Source organism: Nomascus leucogenys, chromosome 3 (assembly GCF_006542625.1).
Source record: "Nomascus leucogenys isolate Asia chromosome 3, Asia_NLE_v1, whole genome shotgun sequence".
Lineage (NCBI taxonomy): Eukaryota > Metazoa > Chordata > Mammalia > Primates > Hylobatidae > Nomascus > Nomascus leucogenys.
Genome location: NC_044383.1, coordinates 29,963,456 through 29,984,987, shown reverse-complemented (window position 1 = coordinate 29,984,987; position 21,532 = coordinate 29,963,456). Strand labels below are relative to the sequence as shown.

At 53.8% G+C, this 21,532-nt stretch overlaps 1 protein-coding gene across 5 annotated transcripts in view; it reads right to left on the bottom strand.

Moving 5' to 3' along the window:
- The window catches only part of SH3PXD2A (SH3 and PX domains 2A), a 257,237-nt gene that overhangs the window by 58,653 nt on the left and 177,052 nt on the right, over nucleotides 1–21,532 (bottom strand). For 3 of the 5 annotated variants that reach the window (XM_030807435.1, XM_030807429.1, XM_030807437.1), the window contains 2 exons: nucleotides 13,354–13,398; nucleotides 6,051–6,182 (listed from right to left, as the gene is read on the bottom strand). In XM_030807435.1, coding sequence (XP_030663295.1) covers nucleotides 6,051–6,182; nucleotides 13,354–13,398 — 177 coding nt within the window. Of the gene's footprint in view, nucleotides 1–6,050; nucleotides 6,183–10,814; nucleotides 10,822–13,353; nucleotides 13,399–21,532 lie in introns of all 5 variants that reach the window. The other 2 variants (XM_030807441.1, XM_030807433.1) reach the window with 2 other exon arrangements.

Genomic DNA, 21,532 nt, shown 5'->3' with positions numbered 1-21,532 from the left:
GAAGGGCCCAAGACTGGGCTAGCATGTCTGCCTCTGCTCCTGGCTTTATGCTCCCAGGCTCTTTCCCCTCAAGCTAGCTCTGTGAAGTGGGTAACAGCGGCACACTGGAGATCGTCTTGGGCCAAAAGGGACTCTGCTGGTTAGCGTGATATAGCAAGAACACACACACAGGCTGCACTCCGAAGAGAAGAGCTGTCAGTGCACAAGGCTTTCTGATGGCTGGGACAGGACCTCGTGGGGCCAGGCACCACCTCTGTGGCACCACATCTAAATGGAGACTGGTTCACTGGAGCCAAACTCTTAAAAGACTGTTGTAGAAATAAGCATGTTAGTTCAGTTATCCGCAATGCAGACTACAATAAACCTGCCCTTCTAGAAACAGCCTAGCCTATCTTTGTTGGGACACTTCTTTTCCAGGAGCAGACGAATGTGGAAGTCTGGATTATAATAGTAATCAAGTGGTTACATAGTAAGCACAGAATCTAAGCAAGATGTAGAATATACACACAAAATCCATTTAAGACAATGCAGGCTGGGCACGATGGCTCACACCTGTAATCCCAGCACTTTGGGAGGCCGAGGCAGGTGGATCATTTGAGGCCAGGAGTTCAAGACCAGCTTGACCAACTCGGTAAAACCCCATCTCTACTGAAAACACAAAGATCAGGCAGGCATGGTGGTGCATGCCTGTAATCCCAGTTACTCGGGAGGCTGACGCAGGAGAATCACTTAATCCTGGGAGGCAGAGGTTGCAGTGAGCTGAGATTGCACTACTGCACTCCAGCCTGGGTGACAGAGCAAGACCCTGTCTCAAAAAAAAAAAAAATCAAGCAAAGTCTATAAGGCTATCCCAGGCTCACAATACAGTCTACCAGAATGAGCACATCAATTAGACTCTAAGCTCCATAAAGGCAGGAACCTCATGGATGTATACACAATTAGCACAAAGTATTCAAGTATTCAAGAACGGTGAAATAAATGAGTGAATAAATGAACCACTCCTACATACAGTATACTTCATCCTTACAGAAAGCCCATGTGGTATGTATCACTACCCCCTCTTAACCATCAGAAAACAAATTGATTTCTACTTATATCACACAGTATAGACTTAGATCTTAAACCCCGTACTGGAATTCTGGATTCTTCACCCTCTCCACGACATGCACAGGTACTGAACAAGTAACATGGCTGCAGCCACCATGTTTTTGGGTAACTTTTCTTTAAAACCTGCCCACCAACAGCCTCTGCTGAAGAGGCTGGTTAGGTAACCATGTTTATACTCTGTGATGGTTCTCCGGGACACAGCTTATTGGACCAGGGCTGGACACCTGATCTAACGTTTGCCAATCCATTGCTGGCGAGGAAACAATCAGATTCAAACTTTGAATTCTGAACTCAGAGAACCAGAGGTCAAACTCAGTTGGGAGAGATCTCAACTGAAAAGTCATGCAAGTCTGGTCCTGAGAAACCAACGCCACTCAAACAAGCTGCTGTCATGGTCAGATGAGAGGAGAAGGCAGGCTGGTCTACAGTTAGAAGAGCATAGCTGTGCTTTAAATCTGCATGGTAGCTGGGTGCGGTGGCTCACGCCTGTGATCCCAGCGCTTTGGGAGGCCGAGGCGGGTGGATCACCTGAGGTCAGGAGTTTGAGACCAGCCTGGCCAACATAGTAAAACCCTGTCTCTACTAAAAATACAAAAATTAGTCAGCCATGGTAGCGGGTGCCTGTAATCCCAATCACTTGGGAGGCTAGGGCAGGAGAATCGCTTGACCCAGGAGGTGGAGGTTGCAGTGAGCCAAGATCATGCCACTGCACTCCAGCCTGGGTGACAAGAGTGAAACTCCATCTCAAAAAAAAAAAAAAAAAAAAATCCACATGGTAAGTAAGAGAGACAGAGAAGCTGCTTTGGCTCGTGCTGACTTTTGGTTCCCAGTCCCAGCCCCCTAAGGCTGATTTACTTCTCACCCCTGGGTTTGGTGACATTTTCCCTTATTGCTTCAACAATCTCTTGAGAAAGTCTGAGTGAATTTCTGTCCTCCGCTCACAACTCAACTGGGACTAAAGCACTGACCCTAGAGGGGAGTAAAAATTCTCAAATTCTTCCCAAGGTTTGGTTTTCTCACTTCTAAAAAAAATGATGGATCAGGAGCTCAAAATTTCTTGCTTCCATGGAAGTATAAGAACTCCCAATGTATCATGCCCGGTGCCAGGAAGTAAGCAAAGACTCAGAGAAGAAAGGTGAGGCAGGAAAAATTTTGTTGACTCATCTCCTCACTTCTTCTCTTGGCCTGCAGTCCTAAGAAGGAAACAGTCCTAGGAAGTTGGATGCAGCTTTGCTCAACACACAAATCAGAGTGACCAGGACCCTGATGTCACTACGCTGCCAGAAATTATGCCTGCTGGAGAGGGAAGCCAATGCAGTATTTGAGGCAAATGAATGTCCTAAACAGGAGGCGTCTTACGCACTTTTGCTTATGTCAAGGGTAGAGGGGTTTCCAAAGACAAACTAACAATGGCAGCTGCATGCCCTGGTATGGCTTGCTGGGTGGCAAAGCTACCAAAGCTATGAATCTTCCTGCTCTATGTGCCCCTGTTGATCAATGGAGAAAAAGAGTCCTTTTCTGGTCTGGCCCTAGGCCCACTGGTTGGTCACAAATGCTTTCCTTAAAGCTACTCAAGTCTCACTTTGGGTTTCTTTGACTCCTGTTCTCTGGAACAGGTTTGTCCTCAGTCCTAGGTACACATCACCTTCCTCAGACCCTCTCAGCTGTTTCCTGTCCCTAAGTTCAATGGATCAATGAACAACATGAATTCCCACTAGCTGGAAGGAGGGATGGAGAGACAACCTTCCCCACAGATGTTCCAGGGAGCTCTGCAGCCATCTCACCCAGCCTGCATCTCGCCTCCACCTACAGCATCACCAACTTGGACTTCTACCCTTCCCACCTGGGTTGGGCCCATTCTCAGCCTCCCTGCATGGCCTCTGTTGAGGGGAGAGATCTTAGCTCTTGGACTCTAAGGCAATTACTTAGCCTCTTAGCCTATTACTTCAGCCACAAATTGGTTAAACTGCCTTCTACTGCATGGTGTTATTCTATGACATCCCAATAGAATGATGTGTGTGAAGCATGTGGCCTGCCACCTGGTGTTTACTGACTCAGAATCACCTTCCATGCACTGAGGGGCTTTAGATCAATGGGAGCACTGAGGGGCTCTGATGAGCAGGCAGAGCCAGATATGGCTGGGTCCCCTTGTGGACACTCTACTTGAGGCACTCCCAGCCAAGTGAGAGGGGACACAGGCAGAGTCCTGGCACCCTGTGGGCAAGGCAAGGCCCAGGGAGGTGGGGATGGTGCTGGCTGGGGCCATTGCCCAACAATGCAAATGGAAATGCCTCAACACACCCACTATGTCCCAAGGTCAAAGGCTTCACAATTGGATCTTTGTTCCTGAGTTCAAAAGCCTCACTCACCACTCCTTCAGGATGCACAAGACACCTCCTCTCCCACACCGTCAGGCCTCCTGCTTGCCTGAACTGGGAAACGACCCTCCCAGAGATCTGCAGCTTGGTCCTCTTCCTTTCTCCCCTCCACCCACTTCATTTCTCTGGTTAGGCTGGATGTATACTCCAGGCCTCCTGGTAGGTAGCAACAGACAGATTTGAATAGGTAGGCACAGCACTCCAGGTCCTGCGCAAACATCTGCAGCTGAGCAGCTCTCTCCACCAACGGTAAAGATACGAAACTCCCAGAAGTAGAAAAGCCATGTTCAGGGAAGCTCTTTCTATCCGACATCTAGGGTCCCACCAAGTTTCCCAGCCTTGGAGTTCAGACGTGAGAGAGATTTTCAGCCTTGGAGTTCAGACCTGAGAGAGAGCTCAGGGAGGTCATTTGCTCCAGCCCCTGCTTCCAACCAGCCACAAGGTCACCTCCATTTTATGGAAGGAATAACTGAGGCCCAGAGAAGTTAAGGGACGTGAAGCCCCCCAGCAGACAGTGGCAGGTAGAATGCAGCTTCTAAGAACAGCAGCTCCCTCACACGGTCTGTGTGCCAGACTGGCCTGCTCTGGCCACGGGTGGCCGTGGGGAGCTGGGGTGCCTGGGCCACCTCTAACAGCCATCAGCAGCTCCTCAGGAGAGCAGGCGTCTCCCCATTTGTCAAGACTCCTTCCCCCAATCCTAGGACTCCAGTGTCCCAGGGTCCTGTAGATGGGATAGGAGGGGAGAGGGCACACATGCCCTGGGAATCCTGGAGTCTTCCAGCAGGATGACTTCCTCTTGCGTGCTCTCATCTTCAGACATCCTGGCCAGTGGCTGGCGGCCCCCAAAGACATGGGGGCTCACTACCTCCTGCTGCTCAAGGGTTAAACAGCTATGGTGTGACAGGCAGGCATGGTGGGAGAACCATTGGTTCTCTCAGAACTTCCCTAGCCAGAAGTTCTGAGAAGAACCAACCACCTTTCCTGATGCAAGCTCTACAACAAACATCTCCCTCGCCTGAGGTCTCCCATGTCACCATTAGAGATCCATTGCTTTGGGTCTTCAGGTGCTGGGGGTTTCCAGAGCCAGATCCCCATGACATTGCTAGCTTCCTTTGGGGGCAGGGAGGTGGCGCCATGAGCATGACAAAGGCTGAGGGCAAAGCTGCCCAGGGAGGAGCCCAGTGTGGGCACCTGGGACGAAGGGTTGAGGCCTCACAGCAGGGACATGGCTCTGCCAGGGAGGACTGTTGCTGCTGACCACCTTGGTGATGACTCCAGGCACAAGGGCAGACACAGCCTGACCTGAGAGGGGAGCAAGCACTTCAAAGACCTCACAGCAGGAGGGCCACAAGTCAGGCCCTATACGCACATCACAGCCCTGTTCTATGGAGCCACCAGCGGCAGGAGCCTGCACCCACCTCCCCCAGGGGGCCCACTGGGATTTCTTCAGCATCTCCACAGCTTGTGGCCACCAGGAGGCACAGGGTTCTGCTTTGGATCTCAGGAGACTCGCTTCCCTGAAACCTCCCTGTGTCTTGGTTCCTGTCTCTATGGAGCAGGCACTGCCGTCCTATGCTTTGCCTTTCCTTTCCGGGTTTAAAACACTGGCAAGGCACAGAGTGGGACTAGGAGAGGAGAACAGGCTCCTCCCCTCTGGAAGTATCCACCAAACACCATTCAGAGAGGCTCTGAGCACAGGGGCCTTCCCTGCAGCAAACCGAAACTGAAACAAAACACCCCAGAAACCCATGCAAGCCCTGGGAGGCTGTGGGCTGATGGATGTCCTGGGCTGGAGTCCCAGCCCTGGCCCTGTTGGGGGCCAAATAGGCCTGGACTGACAGGCTTGGGCTCTCCTCTCTTCACCTGCCATGACTCCTGCTGCCAGGGACACCAGGGTACCTTTGCCCCCTCCGTGGCACTCTAAGAACCAGCTGCCCGGGGCAGCTGTCAGCATGGCCCCTGTCAGTGCGGGACCTTGCCTGGCCCAGGCCTGGCTGCATCCTCCTCACTGCGCTTGCTTTCCAGGTGCTGGGACCTCCGGCTCGGCAGGGGGCAGTCAGCTCCCCAAACAGACCCCAACCAACGCCCACAGGCCTGGCCCTTCCACAAATAACTCGCCAGGGACCTGGGGACCCTGGACCCCACGGCGACAGCAGGGCCTGCCTTCCCCACCAGCTGGCTGGGCTGTCCTGCCCCTGCCTGGACCCTGGCTCAGAACGTGGCTGTTGTTGGGCATCCCTGAGCTGAGAGCACCCTGCCCCACGGGCCTCCCAGGGCACGGGGACCCCAGCAGGGCTGGCAGTTTATTCCTGCGCTGTGCCTGAACGTGCATTAACACAGGCTGGTTAATTACCCTGAGCAAGGGAGACATTCTTCCACCACCAGGCAAACTGCTGGCCTGCAGCCCAAACCAACAGGGGGAAACTTCAGCCGCCTCGGCCCTCTCTCTGCCAGATGGAAATAACGTATAGCTGCAGCGGTGGGGGAGGAGGGAGGAACAAAAACCAGCTCGGCCCGGGGGCCAGACCGGAACCCCAGTGGACGGCCATTGGCCAGGGCACTCACCGCTCTCGTTCTTCTCGATGACATCCACCACCTCCCCGGCCTGGAGGCTCAGCTCCGAGTTCTCCTGCTTCTTATAGTTGGACACCACCACGTACTGTTCCAGGATCATGGGCTCGGCGGTGGCGTCGGCACCTGGCGAGGGCAGAAAGCACGCGGTGAGCCAGCGGCCAGCCATGGCCCCGCGGCCGGGGCGCCCCCTGTCCATCGGCCTCCTCGGGGTTGGCTGCTCTGTCGCCAGCGCCGCTCCCAGGGGCAGCCCGCAGCCGGGGCTCGCAGCTCACAGGGCGCCAAGGACAGGCCATATAGCAAGGCCCCACACCGGCCCGCTGCACGGCGGGGTCCAGGGGACATGGGGAGCCAGGGGGCCGGGGAGGGGACGGGCAGGAGGAGGAGGAATGAGAGAGGCAGAGCGGAGGCGGAGGCGGAGGCGGAGGCCAAGGAAGCTCAGGAAGAAGCCCTGTGCTGCGATGAGTTAGTCACAGCCCGGCATGAGGGAGCCTGCGGGAAGGCCTGGGGCCGACGGGGTCTCTCCAGCCTCCCTCTCGGGCCGGCAGGGGCATCGGGGAGGGCGGCGAGCCAGCGGGTGGGCGGCCCATGAGGGCTGAGGCCAGAGGCAAAGGAAAGGCAAGCAGGAGGCTCCAGCCTCTGCCCCCAACCCCTGCAAACCCGAGAGAAAAGGCAGCCCTGCTCCCTCGGGCGGGAGAGGGAGAGGAGAGAGCGGGAGAGAGCTTCTCCACGGCCCAGGCCCAGGCGAGGAGTCAAGAGGGTTTGAGGCCGCCAATCACTGGGGTTTACTCGCAACCCTTAAATAGAAACACATGAGACCCGTCGAATGAGGAGCCGGGGGTGGAGGCAGGGGAGGGGGAGGAGGCCCAGACTGTTTACTTGAAACCCAAGAAGAAAGTCCCCGCGCCAGCGGCTGGCCAGCCCAGCCCGCCCCCCGCCAACTTTTCCTCAAGTTCGCTCCCTTCCTGCCCCTCGGGCTCACCCAGGCGCTGCCACCGAGCCCATGCCGGGTGCAGTCGGACCAGCCTCAGGCCTGCCCCCAGCCCTGCTTCCACAGAGGGCCCTCTGGCTGCAGAGACTGACTCAGTTTCTCTCTGCCTTTCAGTGCCGGGGCTTGTGGTCAGGCCCGGCAGTTTGAGGGGCTTGAGGGGTCAAAAGCTGGGTGCAGCAGAGGGAGGGCAGGCGGACTCCCAGGAGCAAGCAGCTTCTCTGTCCTCCTCAGCCACTGGACGAGCACAACATTTGCTAAGCAGGCACCAGGCAGGAAGGCAGACAGGCTGGGTGCCCTCTTAGCTTCCTAGCTGTGTGGCACTGGATGCTGCTTAAACCTCTGCGCTTCAACTCTTCCCATCACCATTATTGGGGGTGGGGGTGGGGTGGGGATAAGACACTTAAAATACGATGTGCTTTTAGCTAGGAGTGAAAAGGATCCACTAGCCAGAGATGGACTAGTCACCTCCTACAGGAAGCCTTCTCAGACCACCCCCAGCCCAAAGGGAATTCCTAGTACACTTTTTTTTTTTTTTTTTTTTGGTGAGACAGGGTCTCTCTTTGTTGCTCAGGCTGGAGTGCAGTGGTGCAATCATGGCTCACTGCAGCCTTGACCTCCTGGATTCAAGCAATCCTCCCACCTCAGCCTCCCATGTAGCTGGGACCAAAGGCACACACCACCATACCCGGCTAATTTTTTTTATTTTTTGTAGAGCTGAGGTCTCACTTTGTTGCCCAGGCTGGTCTTGAACTCCTGGGCTTAAGTGATCCTCCTGCCTTGGCCTCTCAAAGTGCTGGGATTATAGGCATAGGCCACTGCGACTGGCATAAACTATATGTCTGCCAATCTCCTTGAAGGCTAGGGGGCTTCATGTCACTAGCCTGGCTACAAAAATTGCTGAGGGTCTCCAAGTACCACACAGCCCCCTTGGTGCCTCAGCCTATAGCCACATTCCCCACACGCCTGAGTTTGACTTGGCAAATGTGATGTGCCAGGCACATTAACTGCCCCATTTCATGCCCACAACATCCCCCTTATCTTCCCATTTCACAAAAGACTAAACAGAGGACCCTCTAGAGCAGGCAAGAGACGACTCTAGCTCCCACAGCTGCTATGAAGAGCATCACATGCATTCAGGCCCAAGCCTGTCTGTCTTTCCATTGCAGAATAACTGCCTCTGATTTGTTTCCATCATTCTGGTTCTTCTAGCACAGTAATCCTCAACTTGGTAGCACAGAATCACCCAGGGAGCTTTTTAAAAGTACTGATGCTGGGCTCCAGAGAGACAGGTTTCTTTGGTCTGGGACTCAGGCATGAGTAGTTTTTGGACATCTCCTCTGTGTCCCTGTGGTGCTTGTGTGCACCCAAGCGCAAGAAACATTACTTAGATCTTTGGGTCCTTCTGTGGGGGAGGCTCCCTCCAACCTAGGGCAGACGGCAATGGCCACAGAACTCTAGGAAATCCCAAGGGGAGGCTTCCTTCCAGGGAAAGAAACCCACTGCCCCCGGCAGTTTTCTCCCATGAGGTGTGGGCCCTGCGGGCCCATCTCAGCCCTTTGGAGAAGCAGAAGGGGCCCTGCACAGCTGAGTGTGCCACATACATTCGCACGTGCACAGTCCTGAGCAGCCCTGCTAAAGCCGGGATTATATTTCAGGCAGAAATGCAACCAACAGCCGGGCAGCAGGGCCTGCCCCGCCTCTGTACTTAGGCGTGCCAGCTTCTGTGCCTGCCCCTGCCAACTGGGCAGAGGCAGCACCGGGTGCTACGCTGACGGACTACCTCCCACTGTGCCCCTAGGGGGACGGCAGTGCCTGTTCCATGCCTGGAGCCTCTGTGGCCAACAGCACTTCTTAAGTGCACCCGGCACAAAAAGGGCCATCCCTGCCCTACGAGAAACGGGGCCTCCTTTCCCAATGTGGGGACACTGGATGAGAAGAGTGGGAAAGAAAGGCTCCAGCAACAAACAGAAGAACAGAGAGTTCTGTGGCAGGTTAGAGAGCCCGCAAGGCCTGAGTATGGCCAGATCATAGCAATAGTGACAGCAAGCCTTCATCAGTGCTGACTTGGAGGCATCCAACAGCATTGAGCTGCCTCGTCCAATCCTCAGAGCAACCCTGTGCAGTAGGTCCTGTGATGGCCCCGTTTTACGCATGGGCAAAGAAAGCCTCATGAGGGTAAGTGAATTCCCTAAGGTCACACAGCTGGGATTGAACCCAAGTCCACCTGACACCACTGCCTATGATCTTCCGCACTATATGTGGCCTACAATGGGCCACCGGCACCTGATCCCTAGGGAAGGGCCCATTACATCCCAGATACCTGGGACACAGCTGCTGCTTAATAAAGACTAGAGTATGGGTTTCTTTCTCTCTTTTTTTTTCTTTTTTTTGAGACGGAGTCTTGCTCTGTCGCCCAGGTTGGAGTGCAGTGGCGCAATCTCGGCTCACTGCAACCTCTGCCCCCCAGGTTCAAGCAATTCTCCAGCCTCAGCCTCCCGAGTAGCTGGGATTACAGGTGCCCACCACCGTACCTGGCTAAATTTTTTTTTTGTATTTTTAGTAGAGATGGAGTTTCACCATATTGGCTAGGCTGGTCTTGAACTCCTGACCTTAAGTGATCTGCCCGCCTCGGCCTCCCAAAGTGCTGGGATTACAGGCCTGAGCCACCATGCTTGGCCTAGAGTATGGGTTTCTAGTTGACTCTTGCCACCTCTACTGACCAGACCACAGTGCCTGTTAGGTGGCAGGCACTCAATAAGTGTGGAATGAACCAGTGAAATGCGTGAACTGGCAGAAAGATGAACAGAGGGACTCACTGGTTTGTGGTGTCAATATGAATACCTTGACTCTGAAATGGGAATATGGGAAAATGAGCCAAACTCGAAGGGAGAAAGGGGAGATGGGGAAACTGAGGTAAGGAGGAGCAAGGAGCCCCAGCTTTGTGGCCAGAAGATGCTTAGAGGACGAGCAGGAGGTGCTGGGGAGTGGACAGACATCAGCTTGTTTTAATCCAAGCCAAGAAAATCTGAGGCAGGGTTTCAAAGCGGAGTTAAATCCACACCCCCACACCCCTTCCCCCCACCACCTTCCTGGAAAATTGGCCTGACCTTCCTGAAGGCTGACTCTGGGACACAGGTAGAAAAGTTAAGGAAACATTCTCTAGGCATTGGAAAGCACAGACAGGCTATGGCCCCTCTCAGGAGCTGCTCCAAAGGCTGTGGGATGGACACACGGACACTCTGTCCTTCTGGCTGCCCTTCCCTCCCCTTGCACAGGCAGGCTCCCAGCTCTTCCCTCTGGCAGCTGCCTCTTAGGGTGTTCCCTGGCCAGGGCAGCTGGGCGGGCGGGAGCTTCGAGCAGGTATCCAGATGAGAAACCACTTGCAGGCCAAGCAGGCAGTGGGCGGTGATGTCATCCCACAGAGGCCACTCTGGATCCCCTCCCAGCCAAGGCCTGCAGAACTAGGGGCTGGAGGAGTCTGTCTGAGTGGGGAGGGGGCAGTGGAGGGCGCCTGGTGTCTTTAGATGAGGAGTGCTTGGCAGGAGCATGGAGAAGGGATGTACCTCTTCTAGACAGCAGAGCCTCTCCTGGGTTGGAAGGGGCCTTTGCATGAGTCTCATCCAGGGATGGACCCTTGTGCTTTATTACAGAGCCCCTGGCTGACCTGCTGGGGTCCCAGGGGTCCCCTGGACTCCTGCCCCACCCTTGTCTCACATCTGCATTCCTTCAACTACCACCTGGATGGAACCCTGGCTGCCAACTTAAACTTCTCAACTGGGCTTTTGCCAAGTCAGTCCCATGCTCCAACACCTTCCATGGCTCCCTCTTGCCTATAAAGGACAAATTCAAGCCCAGTCTTTCTTGCCAATCTGAGCTCCCCAAGTTCCTTGATACCCATTCCCCACACCACCATTCCATACATCATTCATGATTCAACACATGTATCGAGCACCCACTAGGCGCCAACACCCAACACCACTGCTCCATACAGCTTCTTACTTTCCAAGTCTGTGCTCTAGCTGCTGCCCCCTGCTGGAATGCTTTCCCTTCTCTCTACCAATCCCAGTTTCCCAATTCTCCCCAAGCATCTCTGTCCTCCAGGAGGCTCCTGATCACTCTTGTTCCCTCTCTTCTGTTCCCTCCTGGACTTTATGTTGGGCATTGCTCCCCAACCAAAGCATGTGCTTTGGACAAGAGTCTCTCAACACCCCGGGACTGGTGCCACAGGACATGACATGGGACATAGTAATTACCTGAAATTCATGATGGAAATGCTTACAATTAGAATCCAAAGGTCTGAGGTCCAGTCCTGCTTTGCCCTTACTAGCTCTGAGATCCTGGGGAGGACATGTAACCTCTCTTGAGCTTTAGCGTCCTCTGGAAACAGGAACAATAGCAGTTCCTACCTCATGGGAATTGTTCTAGCATGGAAGAAGTGACAGGGCTTCAAGTCCTATGGAAACCATAGATGGTCATTTTAAAGCAAATGGAGGGAATGGGAGATCTGGGGAGCAGCAAAGGTGTTGGTTCCTTCGTGGGCTCACCAGCAGGCAGCTCGGTGCCAGGGCTGCAGGTGCCAGGAGAAGGGTGGGGAAGGGAGGCCTGGGGCTGTGTCCCTGCAACATGCCCCTCCCAGACCCTACCTTCAGCAGGTAACGGGTACTTGCCAGCTGGATTGAGAGGCAGCTCAGAGCCCCCTGGGCCTACTCTGGAGGGATGCCAGGCTAAGCAACCTGAGGCTCCTGATCTATAAGGATCTCCAACATCAGCCCTTACCTCTCAGTTTCCTGTCTCATATCTCAAAGAACCCTCCAACACTCCAGATGGAGAAACAAGGCCCGGAGAGACTCTGGCCCTGGACTCGCAGTCTGGCTGGGTTTTCCCCGAGCCCCACTGCCTCCCTTGGGCCTCTCACTCCAAACAGCTGGGATCATCTTGAGACGCGGTTAAGTGTCCTCCCCAGGGTCACAGAGCTAGGAAGGCCCTGTGCTGGCCTCCATCCCAGGCTCCCCACAACTCCCCAACCCTGGGCATCCTACAAAAATCCCTCTAGCCCCTTATAACTGGTTCCTCCCAGGCTGGACTGGGACTGCTGGCCCCTCCGCTATACGTTTGGTGAATAAAATGTATTGCTGTGGGCCAAGTGGGCTCTGGCTCACTGGCGTGTGGAGAGGGGAAAAAGGGACAGGAGCCCAGTGATTAACTCAGGCCCAGGCCCTCGTCACAGGAAACTCCAGAAGGAGATTGCAACGCCCTCCGACCCACTGCCTTCTCTTCTCCTCTGGACTCCTCCCAACACGTTTACCTCCCATTCCCCACGCACAGCTGCAGCAGGAGGGGCTGGGCTTTGGGCTCTAAACGCTGGGGCTGGCCCAGCCCCACCACCCCACTCAGCTCCCACCCTTCTGCTTTGTCCCCTATTCCCCCAGCCTGAACCTCTGCTCTCAGGTTTGGGGCTGGAGGGTCAGGGTGTGTAACAGTCCCAAAAATGAAGGGGCCCCATAGAAGACCTTTCTGGAAATTCCATCCCTCCTCCGACCATCTCCATCCAGGAGCTCAGAACCCTTCCGTCCGGGATTCTCTGCCATGGTCCCATAAGACCAAAGGCTGAAGGCAAGTCCCTGACCCCTGCCCAGCTCCTCCCAGACAAAGGCTAAGGCCCTAGTCCCTGAGGGCCATCTCAGCCAGGCAGGCCAAGCTCTGGATTGCTGGGCATGGGGGCTGTGACCCACCCTCAGTCACAGTCACAGAACTGCCCCACCCCCTGCCCCAAATCTCCAGCTCCCCAGTGAGATCACTGGAAATGAGGCTTGGGTGTCAGGGCCCTCTGCTCTCTGCCTCAGTTTACCTGCCTAAAGTGAGATGAACAATCTTTGGTTGGGCTCTCTCACTGAGACGGCCAGTTGAGATAAGGCTGAAGATGGCGAAAGCCCCACCACTGCCTGAGCACTTTGTGTGTGCCAGGCTCCCCGTAAGGTGGGATGGCTTCCCCTTAGAGAGGTTACACACCCCACCCAAGGCAGCACGGCCAGGACGTAGCAGAGCTGGAATTCAAACCCACACACCCTGGGTCCAGAGCACACGTGCTTACACGCTGAGCTACGTGGTCATCACTCAGCAAAGGGCCCCGTGTTCAGATCTGACTGGGGAGGCAGAGGGCACAGCAAGTGGCAGACCCCCTGCCATGCTGGCAAACAGCTGCTGCACATCACAGGGAAGCATGCGCAGGGCCTGCAGGCACCGGCTCCCGCGCACACGGGCCTGGAACACACATGCTCACACGCATGCACGCACGCTGGGCAGTACCTGTCACGTCCTTCTTGGGCGACTCAGCCCAGCTGGACAGCCACACTTCCGAGTCCCCGAGAGCAAGCGGCAGCAGGAGAGGAGAACCAGAGAGAGAACGGTTAGGCAGGCAGGAGGTCCACAGCGAGTGGCTGCAGGCGCCGCGCTCGGCCGGCCGCGGGCGGAAGGCGGAGGAGGGAGGAGGGAGGAGAGTGATTTCCTGGCCCTGGGCTGGCTGCTGGGCGTGGGCCTCTGTGATTACAGAGGCACTGGGACACAGCCGGCTGGGACAGGGATAATGAGGTGTCCGCCGAAACGCAGGACTCCTTTGGAGCACAGAGAATCCCACACAATCCTCCCTGGAACGGGGCCCGTGGTTATCACAGCCCTGTACGAGGCAGCCTGACCCTTCCTTTCTGGCCATGTGGTGGGTGGCTGGGTCCCACGGGGCCTGATGGTTGCAAGGATCCTCAAAGGCCAGCGGGCTCAGTGGCCTGGACCCAGAACCTCAAATGTCAGGGTTGGAGCACCCAGGACCCATCTCTAGTCCTGGGGGCACCACACCCACTAGACCCTGATGTGTCATCCAGCCCTTACTGCAGCTCCCCATCTCCGCACTGAGGAAGACAGATCGGCCCCAGCAGAGCAGAGGGAGCATCGTTTTAGGGAGTCTCGCTCCCCAACCCCAATGCAGAAGGACAGGGACCTTGAGTGACCAGAAGAGATGAGGGCTCTACTCCAGGCTCAGACAGTGGTGTCCAATCTGGGCCTCAGTTTCCTCACCTGTGAAATGGGATTTAGAGTTGTCCTCCTGCCAAGAGGAAGGAGCAAAATCAAAGCAGCATAAAGAACTTATGATTGAGATGTGATACCATTAACATCTGAATGAGGCAGAAAGCTCTTGGTCTAATCAATGGTTTGCGCATTTCTAGAATAGAAGAGGGCCACCATGTCAAGAGCATTGACGCAGTCGAACTACAGTGACTCATTTAGTCCCCATGGCAACCCCATCAAGTGGGTAGGCATATTTAGCCCCATTTTACCGGGGAGGACTCTCAGACATGGAACCAGGTCTGGTGGCATCCCCAGGCTGCTGCTTTCTCTGCTGGGCTGCTCATCACCTCCAAAGGAGCAGAGCACTGGCTGCAGTGGGGACAATTAAAAGGCAACGCTGAATTGCAGGTCTGAGAGACAAACCCTCACACTGCCCGCCAGGCGCTTGCCAGGAGAGCAGCCTGACCCATTCAGAGAGCACTGATAAACAGCAGCAAACACTTATACAGCATTTCCCCTTTGCCAAGCATTCTGTTGAGCACTTTGCATATAGTAACTCGTATTTTTCCCAGCAAACCTACAACGATAAGTACTATTATCCCTTCCATTTTGCAGATGAAGAAGCTGAACCAGAGAGGTTAAGTAACTTGCCCAAGGTCACACAGCTAGTACAGCAATGTCCACCTCTTGCAGGGACACACACCTCAGCTCATCAGAGCTTGATGCTGCTCTCTATTTAAAGCACCTACTCTTTCCCTCACTCAGCAAGCCGCCTTCCAATTGCAGGTTGGCTCCCAGTGTAGAACCAGAAAGCCTGGCCCCCTTCCAGTTCTGATTGTAAATTAGCAGAGTGGGCTTTGGTGGAGCGGTCTAGCAAGGCCTTTAGGATCTGACTACCTGGGTTCAAATCTAGGCTCTGCTCCTTTGAAGAAGTGACTTACCCTCTCTGAGCCTGTTCCTGAACTTGTAAAAATCTGGATGACGTGATATACTTACCTTCTGGGTTGCTGTGAGAATTAAGTTAGATAATATGTAACAGTGCCCAGTGCAGTGCCTACTACATAGTCAGTGCTTGATAATGGTTAGCCGCCACTGGCAGTAACTCCCGTGAGCGTGGTTAGCAGAAGCCTGCCTCCCTGGGTTCAATCAGATACTGCCCCACAGTCACTCTCGGACACCGGGTTATCTGGAATGGAAGGTAGAGGGACTCCAGGGGACCTCACCCAGAGACAAACAGGGCAAAATCTGAGGTTACAGCCCCTCCCCAGGTTCAGCAGTCAGCAGCCTCCTTGGGGAGCAGGAGCAATGCTGGCCCAGCTTTCAAGCCCTGGTAGGGCTGAGACGAGGTAGACACATCAAGGGCCTCCACAAGGATTTAAGCTGGTATGGCCAAGGAGGTCTGGGTTCAGAATGTGGGTGTTGCTGCCTGGTGCCCACATCTTGCTAAAGTTTCAACTCCCTGCTGCCGCATCCCAGAGATGTGGCCAAGTGGGCTGCCTGCTGCAAGGCCCTGAAATGCCCCTGAGCAGGCCTAGCACCAGGCCCATCCCAGCCCCATCTGGCCCTCTCTGCATGCCACTCTCCACTTCAGTTTGCTTGACCACTTTGTCTACTTTGGGTTCTTTTTGGGTTCTTCATAAGGAGACCTGAGAAGCACTAACCTCTTTCAGTGAGCCAAGGAAAGCTGTTTTGCCTGGGCCTGGAGAACCCAAGAAGACCTGCTTTGCTGGACAGGTGCTTGCAAAGGGCCAGAGAATAAACACTGTAGGCTTTGGGGGCCAGATGGCCTCTGTTGAGACTACTCAACTCTATTCTTATAGTACAAAAGCAGCCACAGGCAATACATAAAAGAATGAGTGGGCTGTGTTCCAATAAAACTTTATTTATAAAACCACAAAGGAGGCCGCACATGGCCTGTGAGCAGACAACCGGAGCTCATGCCTGTCCCCTTCAGTCCCCATAAGCAGGCCTTCCCATATCTCTCTGTAAAGGAAAATGGGAAGCAGACCAGAAGTAAGCCTGTCTTTTTAAAAATAAACCTCTCTCTAAAGAAACCTCTCTCTAAAACATGATTTATTTCCCAGTCCCTTGACCTGCAGAATTAATCCAGTTCTGCTGCTCCCACTCAAAGTCCCTCCCCCTTCTCTCTAGCCCACCCTAGCAAGTTCTCGAGGGGTGGAAAGGACCCCTTCTCCCTCATTACAATGAACAGAGGAGAGCCCCTGGCTCACAAACCCTGGCCCTCTGGCCAGGAGGCAGACAAGGCTGTTGGCTAAGGGCTAGGAAGACAGGGAGTTGGAGAGACAGAGGGACAGGGGTGAAGGAGCAGTGTGTGTGGTGGGGGCGGCACAGCCAAGTGAGCAGCTGTGACTGACACGAACCAACTGCTTCCTGCCTTCTCCCTGTCTCTGCGCCTCTCCTCTGGTGACCCAGAACCAAGGGCCCTACAGAGCAGGGTCACCAGCCTGCTAGAAAGTGAAGGGCATCAGACTGGAAACCTGCACCCTGGCTCTTGCTGAGAATACACTGTGTGGCCTTGGGCAAGTGGCTTAAAGACTCTGGGCTTCGGCTGGGCAGTGGCTCACCCTGTAATCCCAGCACTTTGGAGGCCGAGGTGGGTGGATCACTGGAGGTTAGGAGTTCGAGACCAGCCTGGCCAACATGGCGAAACTCCGTCTCTACTGAAAATACAAAAATTAGCTGGGCATGGTGGTGAGCACCTGTAATCCCAGCTACTCGGAAGGCTGAGGCATGAGAATCGCTTTAACCCGGGAGGCAGAAGGTGCAGTGAACCTAGATGGTGCCACTGCACTCCAGCCTGGGCAACAGAGCGAGACTCTGTCTAAATAAATAAATAAATACTCGGGGCCTCAGTGCTCACGTCTGTACAGTTGAGCATTTGGGCCTATTGCTCCTGTCTGATGTCCTGCCTGAGGCAGTTGTCTGACGTTCTAGACCTTCCCAACAGAAAACTGTTAGTCTCCATAACGCAAGGGGACCACAGCAGAAATGAATTTTTCCAGAGAAACGGACTGTCCTTCCTAGGAAAACCACTTGAATGCAGGCTCAATTGAGGCAACCGAAGTCCAAAATAGCAGATGATTCAGGAGGCACAGAGGGCAGAGATCTGGAGCAAGAATAAAAGCAACCTTGGTTCTTGTGCTGGCTTTGCCACTTAGCTCGCTGACTCTGGGATAGTTAGCAAATCTCCAAACGTCTGTTCCTTCTTTTGTAAATGGGGGAAAAACACCTACCCTGCCTTCTTTGCAGGGCTAAGACTGAAATGGCCTCATGCCTGGGAAAGGTTTTGGAGGGCTGGGAATTAGGCCTCTGGACACAAAGAGGAGTAAGTGGTAGGGACAAACTTGAACGCAAAAGCAGTAGGTTCCTGGGAAATGGCAGGCATGCCATGTCCCTCCCTCACACAGCCCACAGTGCTCATGTCCCTGCCATGGCTGTCCCTCCTGGCATTGCTCGCAATACCAGCAAGAAGCCAGGCCAGAAGAAAACCAGCGGCCTTCAGATTCCAGCCAAATACAGGGACCCAAAGGCACTTAGATGCTGAACCTGATTCTTGACAGGCCCAGGTGATGCTGAGAAACCAAAGAACAACACTGCAGGTGCCCCTAACTTTAAGGACAACCCACCCCACACAGCACACATACATCCAAGGACGTCATAGGAACAACTGGATAGGCCTAGGTTAGGAGAGGGCCCTTGGCTGCTCCGAAGATGGTGAGTATCTCAACTGTTCCCAGTGAGTTACACGTCAAACTTCTTCTCCCACTCTTTCTCCCTGTCTCACTACTGCACTCGACTGGTCTTAAAAATAATAATAATAAAAGCTGGGCATGGTGGCTCGCGTCTGTAATCCCAGCACTTTGGGAGACCACTGTGGGAGGACTGCTTGAGCCCAGGAGTTGGAGACCAGCCTGGGCAACATAGTGAGACCCCATCTCTACAAAAAATAAAAATCTAGCCAGGCGTGGTGGTGCCTACCTGTGGTCCCAGCTACTCTGGAGGCTAAAGTGGGAGGATTGCTGAGCCCAGGGAGGTCGAGGCTGCAGTGAGGCATGATCACGCCACTGCAATCCAGCCTGGGCAACAGAGTGAGACCCTGTCTCAAAATAAATAAGTAAGTATAAAATAATTTTAAAAAGGGCCCTTATAGATTCGTAGTAAGGCTTCTTTTAACCTTGAGTAACTCCAGAGCAGTGAGAATTGGGTTGAATTTATCCAAATCTAGTCTGAAACCATGTTTCCAGGAATGCTTCCCTGGTGTAAAGCAAGTTCCATCTATCCAAACTAATAAATCCAGAGTGGGCCATGAGCCCAGGTGGGAGAGACCGGAATGAGTACGGCCAACAGCGCAAACTCCATGGAGAATGAAAGAGAACCACAGGCTCAGGGGACCAGGGCAGGGTCACCAGCCTTGTCAGTTTCTTTCCACATCCCCGCCCTGGGCTCTGGGGAGGGGAGGGGTAACAGGCTGGGGGCCCGATGGAATGAACACCTCCCTGTCTTCTCCATGCCCTTCCATCCTTCAGTATCTCTACACACTGGAGCACTCAAGCCCTGTCTCTCTTTGGGAATACTGTTCTTACCTCACTGCAGTTTTGAACTGGTTTCTAAATAACTGCTGCAGTTTAGCCTTTCCTCTCCCATACAACTAAACTTTGTACAGGGCTAGATTTCTTAGGTTTCCTGCAGACTCCATGTTTCTTTTCCTTTCTGGTTAGGACACCAAGAAATTTGGCCACCACTTTCAGGCCATCAAATAATTCGGGCCTAGGAGATGCTAGTCCTATTATTCACTAGTAACAGTAATTGTCATTGTTGCCATGAACAGGGCACTTCCTTGTGATAGGCACTACTGTATAGGCACACAGCAACTCAAATCTTTACGACAGCCCAACAGGGTTATCAGTCCTTTACAAAGAAGTAGTTTGGCCTATGTGATACTCACTTTAGAGGACCTGAAACAGGTTGTCATGCTCAGAGCAGCAGAAACTGAGGCGCAACAGTGAAAGCCATGTGAATGTCATCTGGGAAAAACACAGATGGCCAATTCGTAATTCTTAAAAAGTCTTAAAAAACATGGCACCAGGTTGGGCGCAGTGGCTCACGCCTGTAATCCTAGTACTTCGGGAGGCTAAGGCAGGCGGATCAGGAGGTCAGGAGTTTGAGACCAGCCTGGCCAACATGGTGAAACCCCGTCTCTACTAAAAATACAAAAATTAGCCAGGCGTGGTAGTGTGTGCCTGTAATCCCAGCTACTCAGGAGGCTGAGGCAGGAAAATTGCTTGAACCCGTGAAGTGGAGGTTGCAGTGAGCTGAGATCATGCCACTGCACTCCAGCCTGGACAACGGAGCAAGGCTCTGTCTCTTAAAAACAAACAAACAAACAAAACAAAATAAAACAAAAAAACAAAAACAAACACCAATTAAGATGACAGGAAACAAATAGTTCAAGTATGACTTCCAGTCCAAGCATACCTGGGTGGAAGTCTGGTCTAGGGGGCAGTTGTTTAGTGTGTGAGCTGCTTCTGACATGGGCAACTCTACAAAAGCTTGTTCCAGGGTAAGCAGCAGCCAGCTGGTCAGAGATACCCATGGCATGAAAAAAGAGTGCCCTTGCACTGGAGGGCGAGGGGTGAATGCTGTTATTGCAGCAGCTCGGACCCCAGGCCTGCTCCTACACTCAGAGCCTCCAAGGCAGAGCTGGCTTCATGGAGGTGTGATCTGGGCAGTGGCCTAGGGTCCCAGGTTTAGAAGGGTCCCTGCAGCTGATTTAATGCTCTTCTGTCAGGGGTTTCGTCAATAATTTATGAATGAAGGAGTCTTCGTTTTCATTCTGCAGTGGATCCTGCAAATTATGTAGCTAGCTATGCCCAAGGCCTGAGGGTTTGGGGCCACTGAGCTAAATAAACAGAAGTACTCAGGAAGAAATCTAGTAGAGCTGAATTTCTGATGGATATCTTCTTAAAGACAGAAAGCAAATCCCAAATGGAAAGCCAGGCCATTGTTTGTCTCCAGGTCCCCTCTCTCTGCTACATCTTTGGCTTCTTGGTGGTATCCTACAGGCTGGAAGGACTATTTAGGGACTCAGAACCAGAGAGGAGAAGAGAATTGCCTAAGATCACACAGCAAATAAGCAGTAGGGCTGGAGCTAGAATAATTATACCAGTTTCCACTTACTTAACATTCATGCTAGGTGCTGTGCTAAACATTTATGAGCATTTTCTTGTTTAATCTTCACAACAAGATGATTAAATGTAAATGTAATTTACAGATGAGGAAAGTGAGGCTCAGAAAAGTTAAGGCTCTGGCCTTGTGCGGTGGCTCACGCCTGTAATCTCAGCACTTTGGGAGGCTGAGGTGGGTGGATCATCTGAGGTCAGGAGTTCGAGACCAGCCTGTCCAACATGTTGAAACCCCATCTCTACTAAATATAAAATTAGCCAGGCGTAGTGGTGCATGCCTGTAATCTCAGCTACCTGGGAGGCTGAGGCAGAATCGCTTGAACCCAGGAGGCGGAGGTTGCAGTGAGCCGAGATCGCACCATTATACTCCAGCCTGGGCAACAAGAGCGAAACTTCGTCTCCGGGAGGAAAAAACAAGAAAAGAAAAGTTAAGGTTCTTTCCCAAGGCCCTACAGCAAGAAGTGATGGCATTAGACTTAAGCCCAGGCAGGCTGGCCAGGAATTGGGAACAAAGGGTCCTCATGGGGGATGTCATTTTCTGATCCTCCCTGGCCACTGGCCAAGGCTTGCTTTATTTCTGCTGCTTTTTGTAAATGCAGCAAGAAAGGACTTGCCTCATTCCCCGGAATCCAGAACACGTGTGGGGGCAGCCCAACCCAGGGTAGGAATGCACTATTGACCCTCTGGCCCTGGGTTATGCAGTCAAGGAGCAGTTTCCCTGCTCAGGCGGGGGATGGGGTGGGATGGGGTGGGATGGGGTGCAGTGGGGGCTGGGCCTGGAAACCCTCCACAGCCCCTTAGGGACTAAGTCCAAGGGTGCCTGCCTAGGCCAGGCCTGGGGCCAGAAGGGTCAGCCCAGCCTAAGCGGGTGTGGATGGAGAAGCCAAGGATGCCCTAGTAGCACTGCGGCTGCCTAGAGGGGGCTGCCCTGGCACGGTGTAGCAGGTAGTTCTGTCACCTCCCTCCACCCTGCTGAGAAGACCTGAAGCTTCCTGGTTAAAGACAGGTGCTGGGTTAGTGAGAGGTGCCGTGGGTGGACAGAGGGGTGCTGGCCAGGGAGGCTGGCAGGTTCAGAGCCTCTCTGCTCCCAGCAGCTGCTGCCCAACCTGTGGCAGCCCCTTGGGTTACGGCCTCCCCCTCAGTTCTCAGGTTCTCACCTCCCCACCCCAGGGCATTTGTGTGCAGAGAAGAGACAAACTCAAGTTTGTTCTGAGTTCCAGGAT